Source organism: Gopherus flavomarginatus, chromosome 2 (assembly GCF_025201925.1).
Source record: "Gopherus flavomarginatus isolate rGopFla2 chromosome 2, rGopFla2.mat.asm, whole genome shotgun sequence".
Taxonomy (NCBI): Eukaryota; Metazoa; Chordata; order Testudines; family Testudinidae; genus Gopherus; species Gopherus flavomarginatus.
In genome coordinates, this window is record NC_066618.1 from 94,939,819 (window position 1) to 94,958,521 (window position 18,703).

The 18,703-nt window shown below is 45.2% G+C and overlaps 1 protein-coding gene across 4 annotated transcripts in view; it reads right to left on the bottom strand.

Moving 5' to 3' along the window:
• Nucleotides 1–18,703, bottom strand: part of VPS41 (VPS41 subunit of HOPS complex) — a 169,802-nt gene that overhangs the window by 25,195 nt on the left and 125,904 nt on the right. For 3 of the 4 annotated variants that reach the window (XM_050937689.1, XM_050937690.1, XM_050937688.1), the window contains 4 exons: nucleotides 17,175–17,216; nucleotides 16,986–17,036; nucleotides 15,514–15,651; nucleotides 1,559–1,613 (listed from right to left, as the gene is read on the bottom strand). In XM_050937689.1, coding sequence (XP_050793646.1) covers nucleotides 1,559–1,613; nucleotides 15,514–15,651; nucleotides 16,986–17,036; nucleotides 17,175–17,216 — 286 coding nt within the window. Of the gene's footprint in view, nucleotides 1–1,558; nucleotides 1,614–14,372; nucleotides 14,593–15,513; nucleotides 15,652–16,985; nucleotides 17,037–17,174; nucleotides 17,217–18,703 lie in introns of those variants that run through there. The other variant, XM_050937691.1, reaches the window with a different exon arrangement.

Consider the following 18,703-nt stretch of genomic DNA (forward strand, 5'->3'; position numbering starts at 1 on the left):
TGAACTGCACAGGTCCCAGTACAGATCATTGGGGGACCTCACTATTTACCTCTCTCCTTTGTGAAAACTGATTATTTATTTCTACCCTTTGTTTCCTATCTACCAGCTGTTGATCCATGAGAGACCTTTCCTCTTATCCCACAAATCCTTACTTTGCTTAAGAGTCTTTGGTGACCTGGTCAAAGGCATTCTAAAAATCCAAGCACACTATACTCACCAGATCACCTTTCTCCACGTTTGTTGACCCCCTCAAAGAATTTTAATAGATTGGTGAAGCGTGACTTCCCTTTACAAAAGCTGCATTAACTCTTCTACTACATATTATGTTCCCCTACGTGTCTGATAATTCTGTTCTTTACTATAGTTTCAAACAACTTGCCTGGTACTGAAGCTAGGCTAACTGGTCTATAATTGCCAGGATTGCCTATGGTGTCTTTTTGAAAATCAGTGTTACATTAGCTATCCTCCAGTCCTCTGGTACGAGGCTGATTTAAGTGAGAGGTTACATACCACAGCTATTAAGCTCTGCAATTTCATATCTGAGTTTTTTCCGAACTCTTGGGTGAATACCACCTGGTCCTGATGACTTATTACTGTTTAAATTTAATCAATTTGTTCCACAACTTCCTCTACTGACACTTCAGTCTGGCACGATTCCCCAGATTTATCCTAAAAAGCGAAAAAGGATGGCTCAGGTGTGGGAATCTCCCTCACTTCCTCTGCAATGAAAACTAGTGCGAAGAATTCATTTAGCTTCTCTGCAATGAGACTGTCTTCCCTGAGTGCTCCCTCAGCATGTTGATCATCAAGTGGTCCCACTAATTGTTTCATAGGCTTCCTGCTTCCTATGTACTTAAAAATAATTTGCTATTAGTTTTTGTGTCTTTTGTTAGTTGCTCCTCAAATTTCTTTTTGACCTGCCTAATTATACTTTTACACTTGACTTGCCAGAGTTTACAGTCCTTTCTATTTTCCTCCATAGGATTTGACTTACAATTTTTAAAGGATGACTTTTTGCCTCTAATGGCCTCTTTTACTCTGTTTAGCTATGGGGGCACTATTTTTTTCTGGTGCTCTTTTTAATTTAGGGCATATATTTAGTTTGAGCCTCTTCTGGTGTTTTAAAATTGTTTCTATCCATCTTGCAGATATTTCACTATCATGACTGTTTCTTTTAATTTCTGCTTAGCTGGCCTCCTCATTTTTGTGTGGTTTCCCTTTTTGAAGTTAGATGCTTCTCTGGTGGGCTTCTTTGGTATTTTCCCCCTTACAAGGATGTTATATTTAAATATATTTTGGCCGCTACTACCTAATAGTTTGGCTATCTTTACCTCTTGGCCCCTATCCTCTGCTCCACTTAGGACTAAATCAAAAATTCCCTGTCTCCTGGTAGGAGATAGATATGTAAGGTAGTTTTACTGACTACACACCAACTTTGTCTCTGGGAGAATAAGTGTGTTAAATGATAGGACTTAATGCTGTGTGTATACTTTCACAGCACAAACTTTACGACAAGATTAAAATTATGTCGCAATTTACTACAACGAAAGTTACTTACTCAGAAGATAGACGGTCTCTTCTACAAAGTTCCTCTGTTGGCAGATCTCAAGAGCCTTAAATTTCAGAGGGGGGGGAAGAGAGAGAATATGGAGTACCATGCCATAATCTATCATCAACAAATGTTACAAAGGCCAAAAGATACTTTTCTATAAAGATGCATTACTCATCTGGACAAAAGAACAGCTCCATTATTATACATTGGCAGAGCCTTCAGAATTAATTAAAAGAAGAGACGTTTTGGCACATCTTTCCCTCTGATTTTTTTTTCATTTATCTGGAGGTGGAAGGGGTAGGGTTCTTAATGCTACAGTTTGGGTTATACCCAGGACTCAGACTGACAAACATCCTCAGGGCTCACATTCCTGGGGCAAGCAGGGACCATTTGCAACAGATTAGAGGAGGGATTCTCACTTCTTTTTCATAGCATGGATCACATCATAGTATCATATCTTCCATTCCAATCACACAACATCCTAAAGGCAACTACAGTAATAGTTTACATGGAAAAGTAACACTAAAAATATTTTAGCTGCTTTTATGTGATTTAGCAGCTGGATACAAGTAAGAAATTCTATACCATATGACCAGCAAGCTCTCCATCAATGTTCCAAGTTTGGGAACTACAGGCCATTGGAAAGAAAGGTTCTGGCCAGAGGACACTCACTCCTGACCAACTAACAGAGAAAGTAGCTCCTCCTCTTCCACATCCTGAACTGGAGAAAGTCACCCTGAAACTAGTCAGCAGGTAGAATGAAGAGACCAACATTTGCAGGTACTCTAAAGTAGTTACATACAGTACAAAGAGAAAGGATGGGTAAGAAGGCAAAAGAGGAAACATATTAAGTAATCTGTATTAATAGACTAAGCGATAATAAGAGTCAAGTTTTTGAAAATAAGGTTTTCTTTCACCCACCCAGGGAAAGTAGGGCAAAGGTTAGAAGATACATTAGTAGGCGTTTACTCAGACATCAGTAAGATTAGAGGATGAAAGTCAACATCTTTGCGGTGGTACTCTGGGGCAGCAATGCTGATGGCAATGGAGCTACGCCAATTTATACCAGCAGGGAATTTGATTCATGGAGATCAAAAGGAGAATGATACATGATTAAAGATAGATACAAGGGTGGATTAAGTCTCCCTCCCCCTCTCACATAGTTCTGTATGGACTGAAACACAGAAAAGGGAGAAACCGACTTCCTGGCACACTCAAAGTCAGACCAAGAAGTTCTCCATACTATCTACAGATAAAAACCCAAAATAAACAAGTGAATAAGGGTATAAGCACAGCTGACCAGTCTTTTTCCACTGTGAAAGGAAATATAAGGTAAAAATAGCCAGGTCTTCAATATTACTGCATCTATAATGCTCCCTGTAGAGGGAAGCAGAGAACATAAATTCTTCTTTTGCAGTTTCTCTCATACTACATCTGTGAAATTGCACTTGAATAACAGTGCTGTTTTCCTCTCTCAGAAAGGTTTTTAAGTAAGAAAATAATTTCCTCCTGGCCAATTTATCATTGATTGATAGTGAGAGATTGGATTTATGCATCTATAATACGGGTCTATGGAATTTATACAGGACATCTGGTTAATTGGAGAGGAAAACACTGGTAAATTGTAAGTTTTTGTTCCTCATTATTTCTCAGCAGTGTGAAGGGCTAGAGTGATGGTAAATTCAATAATGTTATTTGTAAACTGCTTTGGTAATTTTTCTCTTTTCCCTCTCCACTTTCTTATTGAAAATGTATTTAGTAAACGTAAACAAGATCTGTTCAGTTTAAGGGACTTTCATTCGAACGCAGCGTTCTTTTCTCACACTTAAAATCCACTCTTGCACTGCCCATTCCATGATCCTCCCAAGTCACACCATACTCCACCTGCAGCCAAGAAGCAGAGCAAAATGGCTTCAGTTGTGTACCTGCAAAATTTGTGCACAGCGTTTTTTTGCAGCATCACTTGTGTATACAGAGGATAGAATATATATGAACAAAATGTCATTTGGCCCAAAAAACTGAAGCACATATGGATCTTGCACATTCTATGAATGTAAATTCTATCATTTGTATCTGTAAGTGGTGATGCACAAAATCATATGTGAAAATGATTTCTGTGCATACAAATGGAATCTCAGTTGTAACCCACTTAAAATTCATACTCAAGTATTTAAGAACTACAGCATCTATCAAATAGAACTTCAGACAGATCCAGGACTCCTGCAATAATGCACCAGGCCGTGACAGACCTAAAAGAACAGTTAGGTTTTTAAAAAATTATTTAATTTCATTTATTTTGTATACTAAGGCACTTCATTACCTTCAGACAGAAGACCATATTATGAGTGTAATTAGTCTTCTGGACTGACAAACAAGGCTGAGACAAGCTAATGTGGTATTTTTTTGTGTAACAACAACTTCCACCAGCTCTACAGTGCTGCTACTCTAAGGGCTTGTCTTCACTACCGGGGTAAGTCAACCTAAGGTACATTATTCACATAGCTGCAGTAGCGTAACTGGAGTCAACGTAGCTTAGGTCGACTTACCCTAGTGTCTTCACTGCGCTGCATCAACAGGAGATGCTCTCCAGTCAACTTATCTTCCTCTTCCCTGGGAGCTGGAGTACTGGAGTCAACTGGAGAGTGCTTTGCTGTCAATTTAGCGGGTCTTCATTAGACCTGCTATATCGACACCCAAGCAGTGCCCATCTCCCCGGTAATGAAGACAAGCCCTGAGAGAACATCGCCCAAAGTCTGTGATGCAAAGGAAAGAGGGTTTTTTGTTACACAAAAAGTAAAGCAAGTACAGCACTTGCTTATGAGTTTATAATGTCAATTAAAAGAAAGGAGAACTCGTAAAATATTTTGCTTAAAAATGTACTGATGATGTAATTATTACATCTACACATGCTGAGAGTAGGGGTACCAGATGTCCTGATTTTACAGGGACAGCCTCGATAATCAAGGCTGTGTCTTATACAAGCGTCTATTACCTCCTAACCCATCTCAATTTTTCACACTTGCTATCTGGTCACACTAGTTGAGGGCCACTTTAGGGATAGATGACCTGGGCAACCATCCAGGACCCCAAACACGAAGGGTGAAATCCTTGCCCCACTGAACTCAATGGGAGGTGTTATAGGTGAATTGTTCCACAATTTCCCTTGAGAGAGTGGAAATGATTAAGAAAGCGGTACCATGATGGAAATATGGTCAAGCAGTTAAAGCACAGGATGAGGAGTTAGAAGATCTTGGTTTTGTTTCAGGCTCTCCCAGTTAGACAAAAGCAACACTAATTAAGGTACTTAAAAGCTACCTGGGTATCTGTAGTATGAGGATAAGAAGGACTTACTCACCTCAGAGAGTGTGTTCTGTGGTTTTGTTCATGCATATTTTGTAAAGTATTTTAGAATTCTCAGACAGAAAACGCTATAGAAATGCAAAAAAATGGTTACCTACCTTTTCATAACTGTTGTTCTTCGAGACGTGTTGTTCAAGTCCATTCCACATTAGGGGTGTGAGCACCACGTGCACTAGCACTGGGAACTTTTCTCTTAGCGGTACCCGTCGGGCTGGCGGGGCTCCCGCCTGAGTAGCGCCACTGCACCGCGCTTATATATATCCCTGCTGGCCCGACCCCCTCCAGTTCCTTCTTGCCGGCGACTCCAACAGAAAGGTAGAAGGGCGGGTGGTGGAATGGACGTGAACAGCCCATCTTGAAGAACAACAGTTATGAAAAGGTAGGTAACCATTTTTTCTTTGAGTGCTTGTTCACGTCCATTCCACATTAGATGAATTACAAGCTTACCTTTGGAGGAGAGTGGGAGTCACGGAACAGTTGATCAGAGGACCGCCCTGCCAATTGCTGCATCCTCTCGGGCCCGCTAGTTGACCGCATAGTGGGTTGTGAAGCTATGCACCAACGACCAGGTGGCTGCTCTGCAGATCTCCTGGATCAAGACTTGTGCCAGGAAGGCCGCTGAAGCTGCTTGCACCCTGGTTGAGTGGACCATGACCGTTGGGGCCGGAACACCTGCGAGGTCATAACACACCTGAATGCAATCTATAATTCACAAGGAGATTCGCTGTGCCAACACCAGGAGGCCTCTCATCCTCTCAGCCATGGCCACGAGCAGCTGTGAGGATTTACGAAAGGGCTTGGTGCTCTCCAAGTAGAATGCCAACACTTAACAGACATCCAGGGTGTGCAGGCTGCGGTGACTTGGGTCTGCATCAGGCTTGGGAAAAAACAGTGGCACACAAATGTCCTGGCCTCGATGGAATTGTGAGACCACCTTTGGGAGGAACTTGGGGTGTGGATGGAGCTGCACCTTGTCTTTATGAAAACCATATAAGGTGGCTCTGAGCTGAGGGTACTTACCTCGGATACCCTTCTGGCCGAAGTGATGGCCACCAGGAAAGCCACCTTCCAGGAAAGGTGGAGGAGGGAGCAAGGAGCAAGTGGCTCGAACACGGGCCACATGAGCTTAGAGAGGACTAAGCTGAGATTCCATGGAGGGACTGGGAGACGTGAGTAAGGGAACACCGTCTCCAGTCCTTTAAGGAACCACCCCACCATTGGGTGGGAGAACACCGAGCCCCCTGAAAACCCAGTGTGGAAGGCAGAAATGGCCGCCAGATGCATTTTGATCGAGGATAGGCCCAGCCCCTGCTGCTTGAGGAGTAGTAGATACTCTACAATGGTCAGCACCTGAGCCTGGCATAGCTGAACCTGCTGGGGCCCACACCAGCACGAGAACCTCTTCCACTTGGCCAGGTAAATCACTCTGGTAGAGGGCTTCCTACTACCAAGTAGATCCTGCTGCACAGGAAGGGAGCACTGGCTCTCCAAAGCATTCAGTCACAGAGCTTCCATGCTGTCAGATGCAGTGATTGCAGGTCAGGGTGGAGGAGCCGCCCTCCGTCCTGCGTGATGAGGTCCTGGTGCAGAGGCAGGGTTACTGGGGTTTCCGCCGACAGATCCAGGAGCGTGGTGAACCAGTGCTGGCAGGGCCAGGCCAGGATGACGAGGATGACCACCACCCTGTCCGTGCGCACCTTGAGCAGGACTTTGCGCACCAGAGAAAGCAGGGGAAAGGAGTATTTCAATTCCCCTCCCCATGGGATCGCAAAAGCGTCTGCTATTGAGCCCGGGCTGCGGCCCTGGAACAAGCAGGACTGTGGGCATTGGGTGTTGTCCTTGGTGACAAACAGGTCTATCCGGGGAAACCCCCACTTGTGGAAGAGCAAAAACACGACGTCCGCTCTGAGCGTCCACTAGCGTATGCGGTACGGCCTGCTGAGGTGGCCTGCCAGTTCGTTCCGCACCCACAGGAGGTATGACGCCTTGAGGTGGATGGTGTGGGCTATGCAAAAGTTCCAGAGGAGGAGAGCCTCGTGGCTGAGCAGCGAGGAATGGGTTCCGCCCTGCTTGTTTATATAAAACATGGTGGTCGTGTTGTCCGTCAGAACTGTCAAGCTGTGACCACTCAAAGTGGCATGAAAGGTCTGGCAGGCTAAACGAACCTTCCTGAGCTCCTTCACATTGATATGGAGTGACCACTCTGCTCCTGACCACAAGCCCTGAGTCCTGAGGTCCCCAAGGTGAGCACCCCATCCGAGGTCTGACGCATCCGTCACAAGTGTCAGGTCCAGCTGTTGCGCAGCAAAGGGGATGCCTTCGCAAACCACTGTCTGGGACTTCCATGAACACAAGGAGTCTAGAATGTCCCCCGGGGCTGTCACTACCAAGTCCAGGGGGTCCCTGCCTGGGCGGTATACATGTGCGAACCAAGCCTGCAGCGTCCTGAGTTTTAGTCTAGCATGCTTGACCACATGCGTACATGCTGCCATGTGACCCAGCAGCCTCAGGCAGCATCTGGCCGTTGTAGGGGCAAACTGGCACAGGAAGGTCATTGCCTGCTGGATGGCCAGGACTCATGATACTGGAAGGCTCGCCTTTGCCTGCACCACATCTAGGGCTGCCCCTATGAATTCCACCTTCTGCACTAGAATGAGGGTGGATTTGAGGAGGTTGACCACAAGTGCGGAATAGTCTCAGGGCCACCTGTACGTGGGACTGAACCTCCTCTTTGGACCGGCCCACCAGGAGCCAGTTGTCGAGGTACAGGTAAACTTGGATCCTCTGCCTCCATAAGAAGGCTGCCACTACCGCCATGCATTTTGTGAACACCTGTGGGGCCACAGCTAGGCCAAACAGGAGAACCGTGAATTGGTAATGTTCCTGGTTCACAGTGAAATGCAGGAATTGGTGATGCACCGAGTGGATGGCGATATGAAAGTGTGTGTCCTTCATGTCGAGGGCAGCGTACCAGTCTCCTGAATCCAGGGAAAGGATGATGGTGCTCAGACAGACCATGCAGTACCGTGCCTTGACCAGGAACTTGTTGAGCCCGCATAGGTCTAGAATGGGTTGAAGGCCTCCTTTGGCCTTGGGAATGAGGAAGTATCAGGAGTAGAACCCTTTCCCCTTTAGGTCTTTCAATACCATCTCTACCGCCCCTGCGTCTAGGAGTGTGCAAACCTCCTTTTCCAGGAGGTGCTCCTGAGAGAGGGCCCTGAAGAGGGAAGGGGAAAGGGGGGTGGGAGGTAGACAGGGAGGAGAACCGTTTCGCACCATGCGTAACATCCAATGGTTCGATGTAATGCTGGACCACGCACAGGAGAAAAGGATCAGGCGATTCAGGAAACAAGAGGACGGATCCAGTGGTTGGTCTGGTATGCTGTCCTTGAGCGCACCTTCAAAAGCCTGGTTTAGGGCCCGGCTTGGATTTATTTTGGCCTTGGCTTTGGCCTGGCCTATTGGAGCTATTGTTGTTGTTATTATGCTACCTCCTGTTATCCCTGCTTCACGTGCGGTAGGGCTTGTGCCTAGGACGAGGCTGGTAGTGATGCTGAGGAGGCGGCTGCGGCTTGAAGGGCTTCCTTTGAGTCACCAGAGTGTGCATACTCAGCAACTTGAGTGTAGCCCTCTAGTCCTTGAGGCTATGTAGCTTTGTGTCCATCTGGTCCAAAAAAAGCCCAGACCCTTTTGAAGGGGAGGTCCTGGAGTGAGTTCTGGACCTCAGGCGGCAGACCTGACTCCTGAAGCTATGCTGAGTGTCGCATGACCACCCCAGACATGATTGCTCTGGCCAGCGCATCTGCTGAATCCAAGGACGCCTGGAGAGAGGTCTTCGCTATGACCTTGCCTTCATCCACCAGCACCATGAACTCCTACTGGGAACCCTGCGGGAGGTTGTCCTTAAACGTCCCCACTTCCGCCCAGGAATTGAAGTTATGCCTGCTGGTTAGCAATCCTCAACTGGAGGCCCCCTGAGGAATACATCTTCTTGCCAAACAGGTCCAGGTGCTTCACTTCCTTGGCCTTGGGGGCCGGGGCCTGCTGCCCATGGCGCTCTCTCTCATTTACCGCCGAGACTACCAGGGAACATGGGCTTGAGTGGCAAAACAAGAAGTCACACCCCTTTGACGGGGCGAAGTACTTCCGCTCCACACCTTTGGCTGTTGGAGCGTTGGAGGCTGGGGTCTGCCATATGGTCTTATAGTTCGACGGTATGCTCTTAATGGGCAGAAGCATTATTCTGGATGGACTCCTGGGCTCAGGATGTCCACCTTGGGGTCCTCCTGCTCCACCGTCTCCTCGGCCTGCAACCCAAAGTTATGAGCAACCTTATGCAGCTGCTCTTGGTGGGCTCTGTGGTCTATTGGTGGAGGCTCTGCTACCGCTCTGCCTGCTACCGCTTCATCCGGGGATGACGAGGAGGTCAGCAGCTACTCAGCTTCCTCCTGCTGGTCTCCTTGGTCTCCTTCCCCCGTGGGAGGGGCTTCCAGCTCGGGCCAGGACAGCTGACCTTGGGCAGCACTGGAGTTGGTGCCAGTCTCTCCAGTCTCTCGCTCGGCGAAGGTGCAGGTGCTCTGGACACCGTACCTTCCTGCATGGAGGAGCATTGATGCAGGGACCAGGACCGGTGCACCGAGTAGCTCTGGAGGGAGCCCTTTGCCACTGGGTGGTATGCCCAAGGGGTCCAGAAGGGCCAGTGTCCTGGCGGTCCTCACTGGGGTTGCCACCGAGCCTGGTGTTCTCTGTTGTCCGGTGCACGTAACTCTATTGGCCCGACTTAGCGCTGGACTCCGGCAATGCCAAACGTGAAGGCCACAGCGGTGCCATCGATCTGTACCAGTAGGAGGTCAACGAGCGGCTTCTTGCCGATCGGAAATGGTACCGGGATCGGTGCTCCTGCGACCTGGACCAGTGACTTCTGGAAACCTTCGGCAATGACCAGCTCACCTTTGCCTGGTACCGGTCTTTGGGGGGGCTGCCGGAGAGCGTCGGGTCCCTTGCACTAACCCTGTGCGCTGACTCACCTCCGGTACTGAGACTTCTCTCTGCGTCGGGGTAACAGAGTCCACAGACTAGGAGCTTGACTGAGAACAATGCTAGGAGTGATGCCGGGACGGTGTCCTCGAATGGTGCACCATTGCTGGCTTTCCCCTCAACAGCACCCCGGACCTGGGTGCCGGAGGCTTCTGCCTGGTCAGGAGGGGGCCCACCGTCAACAGCCCAATGTGGTCCTTCGCTGCCTCAAAGGTGTCAGGCATGGAGGGTTGATCTATTACTCCCTCGAGCCCATCATTCTCACTGAGTTCACTTGGGGCTGGATTCAGTGGGACTTGTGGTGCCGGCGCCAATCATGTTCTTCCTGGTGCCCAGGCCCTTAGATGGTGCCGGTCTCCTTTGTAGGGAACATCCGCGCCCTTCCTTTGGTTTAGTTTTGGGCCGCACCGGGGAGGATGAGCGGCTTGTGGTGCTTATCTGGCACCAGGTCTCTTGCCAACTTTGGGGCACTCCGCACCGAGGAGGCTGGAGCCGGCGTCGGGTGCTCCAGTCCCAATGGCTGCGGCGCGGCCTCCATTAACAACTGCTCCAAATGAAAGTCTCTCTCTCTTTATTTCAGGCTTAAATGCCTTGCAAATCTTACACTTCTCTGTTTGGTGTGCTTCCCCCAGGCAATGTAGACAGGAGTCGCGGGGGTCACTAATTGGCATAGGCTTGCGGCATGTGGCACAAGCCTTAAACCCGTGTCCCTGTGGCATGCCCCATGGCCTGGGACGGGTGCTGGAAGCCTCCAAGTACCTAATCTGTTAAGTGTCCAAAACAAGGGAATGCTAACGAACTGATAACAGTTATGTACTCTAAAGCCAAGGGATTGCTTCTCAGAGCAAGAGGTTGTTCCAACACTGCCATGGACTGTAAGAAGGAACTAGAGAGGGTCGGGCCAGCGGGGATATATATGCATGGTGCAGTGGCGCCACTTGCGGGGGGGATGAGGGGCATGGCAGCCCAATGAGAGCTGCTAAGGGAAAAGTTTCCGACGCTCGTGCACACGGCACGCGCATACCTAATATGGAATGGACGTGAACAAGCACTCGAAGGAGTAGTAATATTACATATATATCCATACTGTCTGGCCTTGAATTGAATATCACTTGTTTGACCTTCTTGTTGAAGAAAAGCTTGCTGATCGCTTCTAAATGGAATACAGTATTGTGTATACTACTTTACCTTTTGCGAAATAATAAGAAAAATATGGCAGAGAAGATCAGAGATTCAAACTGTTACGATTGTTATGGATATACGTATTTATACATCTTCTGAAGCAAAGATTATATAAACATTAATTTTCTCAAACATGGTTTATTACCCAAAATAGACCTTAACAGTTCCTGCTGAAGGAGCATTTATAATTTAAATCCACGTTCAGAGTACGTTATAAAAATGCAGACCATTTCACATGGTGAAATGGCTCATCTGGCATTGTTATGAACTCTTGTACCAGTTATTTTCCTTTGAAAAACTTTTTCCCTTAACAGCTAGACGTAAAGGATAACTATGAAATTAGCGTAATAGACTTCAGTAAACTCTTGAGCCTAGATGCAATACAAGGGAGCCAGAACCAACAACAGAGTAACACTGAGTCTTATGCCCAAGCCTATACCCTTCTGCTAGGCAGATTAGCATAATAGGGGTTTATTGTTATATTGTAATTAACTGTATGCAATAAAATAATTTGTCTGAATTTTGTAAAACTAGTCGCAGCCATCGTACACCTACGTGTCTGCAAAGCTTTTGTGTATTCATGATCACTGCACCTACAACCATGAAACACTTGTGAATCATATGTTGTACATTATACAAAGTCACCTATAAAACTATAGGTGAAATATGAATCTCAGATGCTTATCTCAAAAATAAGGCAATATGTGCATGACATCATGATAAAAATCTGGCCCTATGAAGATGCTGCTGATATAAAAAAAAAATGGAGAAAAAAATTATTATTGGTGCTCACAATTTTTAACTTGACTTCAGGGAATCTGTTCAAAATTAATTTAGCAAGAGATTTTTTTCTTCAAACTTCTTTCTCTAAAATAAATAATGATACACTGAGCCATAATGGAACAACAATTACTTGCACTCATTATAGGCACGGCTGGTAGCCTCACCTGTTTACTGAGGCTGCTCAACGCGTCCCATTGTAAGAGCCTGTTTTGCTTATAACTTTGTCTAATTTTAACAGCTTGGGCTGAAATTTCCCATAATTTTTATTATTATTTCTAAATTTCAGCCAAAATGATTCAGACAAGATCAAGGTTTTGGAAAAATGTTGTTTTGCCCATGTTAAACATTCTAGCAATCTTTTCTTTAAAATGCTCTAGAGGTCCCATACTTTGAAACAAGGACTTGAAATTTGGCACGAGAGTGACCTTTGTGTCACGGATGTGCCTTTTGCCATCCCAATGAAAATATGACCATATTTGGATAAATTAATTATAAGCCCTTGAAAAACTGCTGTTCGCACATGCTCACTAGAGACTTGCTAGAGCTTCACAGCAAACCGGTAAGCACTGGGCATGCCCCAGCCCGGGGTGGAGAAGGACTTCACTTGCAACTGCAGCTCTAGACTGTTGCATGCCATGCTGGGGCTGAGCACAGTAACTGAGAGCAGGGAACCTCTCTCTCTGTGCTGTCAATGACCCCCTTGCGATGCCCAAGCAGTGCAAAAGCAGAGAGGGAGAAGAACCAGATGGAGGGGGGCAGAGAAGTTGGATAAGGACCCTGGGCGGGGGGGAATGCGTCAGGGGGTGAGGAGAAAATGGGGAACTGAGAGTTGGGAAGTGGAGCTGACTGGGACTGACTGGGCAAAGACAGAATGGGAAAAGACTAGGTCCAAGAGCTGCAGGGGTCCAGAGAATTCACTGACTTTAATGTCAGAAGGGACCATTACATAATCTATTCTGTCCTCAGAAGACACTGAAATGGCTGGGCAAGGAGAATGGGAATCAATGTGCGTGGTGGGGGCAAGGAGGAGAGTTCTGATGATAAGTCAAGGTGTGAGGGGACAACTGGAACTAGCTGCGCAAAAAGATTTGGACAAAAAGATGGGTCGGGGAAGAGAGGCAAAGACTAGATGAGGGGCCCATGGAGGGGGACAGGGAGCCAGTAGGGACAGGGAAATAAGCATGTGGGCAACTAAATGCCAATAGAGGGCAGAATTGAGCAAGGAAAACAGGGAGACTAAAACTGGGAGTGGAGAGTACAGTCTGGAGGGGACAGGGCATAAGGGCGTCACACTTGGGGGGAAATAGGTAGAAAAGACTATGCTAACTAGAGCACACTCTCCTCCATGAATAGAAGCAGGATTTCACAGTCTCCCTGTGAAACATGTATGTGATCATTTCATTAAAGACTATTATAATACATATGCATAAGATGGCCAAATTAAGATTGCATGGACAAATTTAACAGTAGCATTTCCTTACTTTTGAGCACTTGACTTTATAACCTTGGTAATGTTATTTTTATATATTATTTAGATTACACATGCAAAAATGAAGATTCCAGGAAGGTCACTTTCTGTCTCACTCTGAAGCCTAAAATGTTAATAGAGTCAGTGTGAAGTGATGGAAGCAGCTACAAGCTCCTTTTGTTCAAAATATCACCAGACTGAACCGTCACTGGGTTCTGCAGTCTGTTACCATCCAATTTTTAAGTTCTCGCCATTTTGGCCTTATGAATTACACCCACATGTTGTTTAGCTACAGTAAGACATGTTTCTATGCCATGCCAAGGGCCCTAGACCATTGCAACATCAGAGGTAATTCAACTAATCATCAATCTTACTCCATAGTTAATCTGCATGCAACAATTTCATGCTTATATAAGGGAGAGTGCACAGATGATGGATTACTTGACCCAACTACTTAACCCATATGCTCAATGTCACCAATACAAATCTACAAGCACAAGCTCCCCGACACAAATCAACACAACAACCACATAATCAGCATATACGGTAATCCCAATCACACAGTCCTTGACTGCAGCACCCCCGCTTCATTTGCCATCTGCACAAATCCACACAACTCTCCTAGCACAGCACAACCCATGCACAAATCAATACAACTCACTCACACCACCACCACAATCAGCACATGCAGTAATCCCAAAACAGTCTGTTGAATCAGTGTGAAGCAATGGAAACAGCTACGACCTTGGTTGAAAGCTCTTTTCTGTTTAGAACATCATCAAAGTTAAATCATCACTGGGACTTGCGGTCTGTTACCATCCATTTTTTTAAGTTGTTAGCCATTTTTGGCTTTTTTACAAATGACACTATCAATTACATCCTGTGATAGCATGGGTTTTCAGATTCTAGTATACGAATGAAGTAGACAAGTACTGCACTCATTTTACAAATCAGCCAAGTGAGCCACAGAGAAAAGAGATATGCCTAATGCCACAAAGGCGCCGATCCTGCAAGCAGGTATGCATGCGAGCAACTTTACTCATTTGAGGAGTCCCATTAAAATAAATGAGACTTCTGATGTGTGTAAAGTTATGTGAGCGCACACGAGTTTACAGGACCAGGGCCAAAGTAATCTGGGAACAGAACCTCTTGTCTCCCACTCTCTTGATGTAATCACAAGCCCGTATTGGCTCTCACAGGCCATGTGAACCTTTTGGAAAAGCAAAGTAAAATAAAACGCAAAACTGAGGCATGATTAAGTTAAGTGAGGCATGCTGCAGCACCAGCCAACACTCTCAGCACCCCAGACCCTGCCCCCCTTCCAATGTTTCTTCCTGTGACAACTCCCACAATTCTTTGTGGCTAAAGGATTGTGCAGTTTGGTAGATCACAGGACAATTGTGTCTCTTTTGGGGGAGTTGAGAACTAAAGCTCAAAGCAAATGACATTTCCCACTGCCCATCTTCAGTTAATGACAGTCATACAATCCAGGCTTAGTCCTAGGCTGGGACTGTCGGTTTTCTCCCTGCCTGCTCTGAGTCCTGCCACTGATAACAAAGAAATACCCTCTGGCACCAGCCTTCAATCAGGAAGTGAAATCTGGGGCTGGGTGTGTGTGTTTGTGAGGGGTGGGGTGGGGGAGGGAAAATCACAGTCTGGATCTCAATTTAAACAGTGAAATGAACTTTTGGTTTATTAATGCCATTCCCCTCTCCCTAATACACGTTAAATAGACCTTTACACATTTATAATAGCTAACTAAATACATCCAACTAAATTACTAAAACTACAGCTGTATGTGCCCTGCTTTCAAGCAATAAAACTAAGCCCTAAACTTTGCAATATGATTCTTGATTTCTTACTACAAGCCAGAGCTACATAAGGACTGTACACAGGCCGACAGCTAACCTATATATATATTCAGCATGGAAAACAGAACTCAGGACCTTCTACTTCAAAAAGACATAAGCCTCTGTTTCTTAAGTATTGGAGAAACCGTTAGCTGTCAGTATCTTGAGCAGTTCTCTTTTGATCCAGTAGAGGGCAGTGACACACACATTAACAAATTTGCAATGCAGCAAGCGGCTGACATACCAAGCCAAGAAAGACATCTCTCAGATCTCTGGCTTACCTTCTCTAGCGGACAATGTGTGCTGTCTCTGAGAAACGGCAGGAGGTTTGGACGATCGTATTCAGCGTAGAGACTGATCTGTTTTTCATGGTATTTCTGTCCTTTATGATGGTCTCTTTTGAAAAGCTTATGCAAATACTGCATGAACAAAAAGTATCAGAGCCAAACATTCATAAAATAATGGCTACACTGTGAAACTTTCACCACAACCGTATTAGTAACTTCCTTGAGACTGAACCAAAAAGTGCATTGGATGATAGAATAAAAATCTTTAGGTTTTTCCTACAGTACCTCCATTATAGCTGTATCCCAGGCCAGCTCTGCTAAGCAACTATTTCTGTCAGTACTTTGAGATAGGTGCTTTCTTTGTTACTCAGTATGACATTCTTTCATTCATAAAATTATTGCATTTTCTATTTCACCAAAAACCTAGGAGAAAAACATTATGAGAAGCTTTCTATTTTTCTAGATAAGCTCAACTGATTGGATGACCCTGGGTCAAGTTTTGTGAGACAGATCAAAATGAAAAATACAGCATGCACGTAATGGGTAAAACATTAAATAAGGTATTTCAAACTATAAATTAACTGCACGTGGTAGAATGTGTGAAGCTCCTCCCCTCTGGAAAACAGGAATTATGAGAGGATTACTTTAAAAGTTATTTTTATTCAAAGGGAAGCAGACACAATGTTTGAAACTGATGCAGCCTCTTAGCTGTTGGGCATGCAGTTAATCTTCTTTGCTTTATAAGGCTCTTTGACACCAAACTACACTTAATACATGTGTCTGCTATAATTAGATGTCCATTATACAACTCAGTTGACCCCATTAGGTTAAAGCTTTGACCCCCTCCTATCTACAGCAGCAACGGTTGCTAAATAGGACAAGCTTCCCTCCCTAATACAGTTTAAGGTGGATGGTGTAGTTCTGCATGAAATAAGACAAACACTTTATGGAAGTTATTGCTCTGGAAATACAAATGGTTCACTTTTTCTATCAAGCAGGGAAATGCATCTGTAAATTACACTCATATTCCACTGTATTAGTTGGAAGTAAAGCAGCATGCTGGGCAACACTTCTATTGTAAGGACGGGAGGAGGGATGCAAGGGAAAAAGTAACTGACAGCACAACTGGGCTGCTTTACAGTCCAGAACCATAGGTGACGGCCCTCAGTACGGCATGAGGAGGGCAGAAGAATTCATTTAAAAAGAAAATCATTTTACTGTTCTACAAATGTCTTTGGGTCAAAGTTAAAGTAGAATGGTCAGAGGAGCCAATCTGTGTCTCATCCACTCATGTAGCTGATCTCTGGCTAAAAGATTTCGATGTCGTGTACCTTCGTTCCCTGCTACGGCAGTAGGAGATGGATCTGCTTATCAACAGCTAACCGTATTTATAAAGGGATGCCAAGAGAGAGCTCCAGCAGAAAGTTTATTCAGCTCAAAAATAAACAGCAAACACTAATATTTACCACATGTTGTAACTCAGGTCTGTTTTCTAATTCTTCTACAACTCTGTCAATCTAAAAAAAAAAAAAAAAAAAAAAAAAGTAAACACATGGGTTAGGAATCCTGACAGTTATCTGACCTACAGAACTGAAAGAAAGATGTGTAGCGCAGACAGTCAGCTGATGACAACTCAGTGAAGTGTTTATACTCACTGAAATTTTATCTTCATTATCCAATAGCATGTCCACCGCTTTCTGTAAATGAAGTAAAAGGAGCACAGCTAAGAATGGGTATGCAAAAGCAGCATATGATATCCAGAAAGACTCTTATTGATCATCCGGATATTGTAGACACACACGTTTCATTTGCATTCATTTGGATGGCAGTCTGCAAAATGTCAGTATTTAAAGGGAGAAATTAATTTACTTCAAACTGGAATTTATCAAATATTTCACAGAATACTTTTCATAAGCTCCTGCATTCAATGGAAGTCAACATTACATGATGTATGTCAAGTATGCCCACCACATCATGGTCCCCAGAAGACTTCAGCCCTATTGCAGCAGAACCATTGTAGTAACACCGTAAAAAGGGACAGGTTGGCTACAGATAAGGTATGAATAGGAAATCCACACCCCAGTGTGGCATGCAGGGGCACAGAATGCAAATGATCTGCATATTGCTGTGTCCCCCCAGCACATAAAACCCCAAAAGAAATCGGGGGGGGACACACGCATCTCTTCACTGCCAGCGCAGGCAGCTCGTCTGTTCCAGCGTGCCTGGAGCAGCTTCAGAGATGCAAATCACTGCAGGTGGGGTGTGCGTGCCTGTGGGAGAAAAACTGATCACCATCAGGGGGCGGGGCTGGCCAACAAGCAATAGAGACTCTGTCCCTCTCTCGACACTGCAGCTCAAGGGGAGTGGAGGAGGGTAGGTCTTTTTGTTATGCAGGAACAAGGCTCTGTCCCCGAGGCAGAAATGCAGCAGCCTGCCTGCCGGCCTGCCTAGTAAAATGTAACTTCTTGAGAATTGAAAAAACACAATTAAATATTAGTATCATGTTACTGAAAATTGTTTGTTTTCAAGTTAAAGAAAAAAGCTTTTGTAAAAAGACAAAAGCGACATTTTGTTCAAGTTGTGGTTGATGATTAATTGATTATTCTCTGAGGCAGAAATGGAGAAACCTGTCTACATAGTGTCAAGTATCAGAGGGGTAGCCGTGTTAGTCTGGATCTGTAAAAAGCAACAAAGAGACCTGTGACACCTGTCTACATAGTAACATTGTTAATTATTCTATTGTTAGTTAACTGTTCTCATTCACAGTCAACTTCCCCAGCAGCATAAAAACCTGTACAAGTTATAAGACCCCTACATTGCCAGAGTGATGTAAAGCCCTATAAATGACAGTAAGGGAATCAGCTAGGAGCAGCTATTCACTTTCTCACTTTTTTTTCCTGTGCCAAAGTGGCACAATGGGGTTAGATTTTTACCTACTCATTTTTTAAAACTAAAAGACTTTTGAGGGCAAATAAAACATTTACCAAGCAGTCGATAAAATGTCAGGACAATCAGAACCAAGCACTTCCCAAAGTACCCAGCTAGGCCTAATGATTAGCAAAACTGTATGACTTTCATGTGTGAAAGTCTGAGCAATTTAAAATGACATTCTAGCCTCCCCCTCCATCCCCCGTTTGGTGTTCTGTGATGTAATTTAAATGAAAATCCAGGATTATAACTGGAA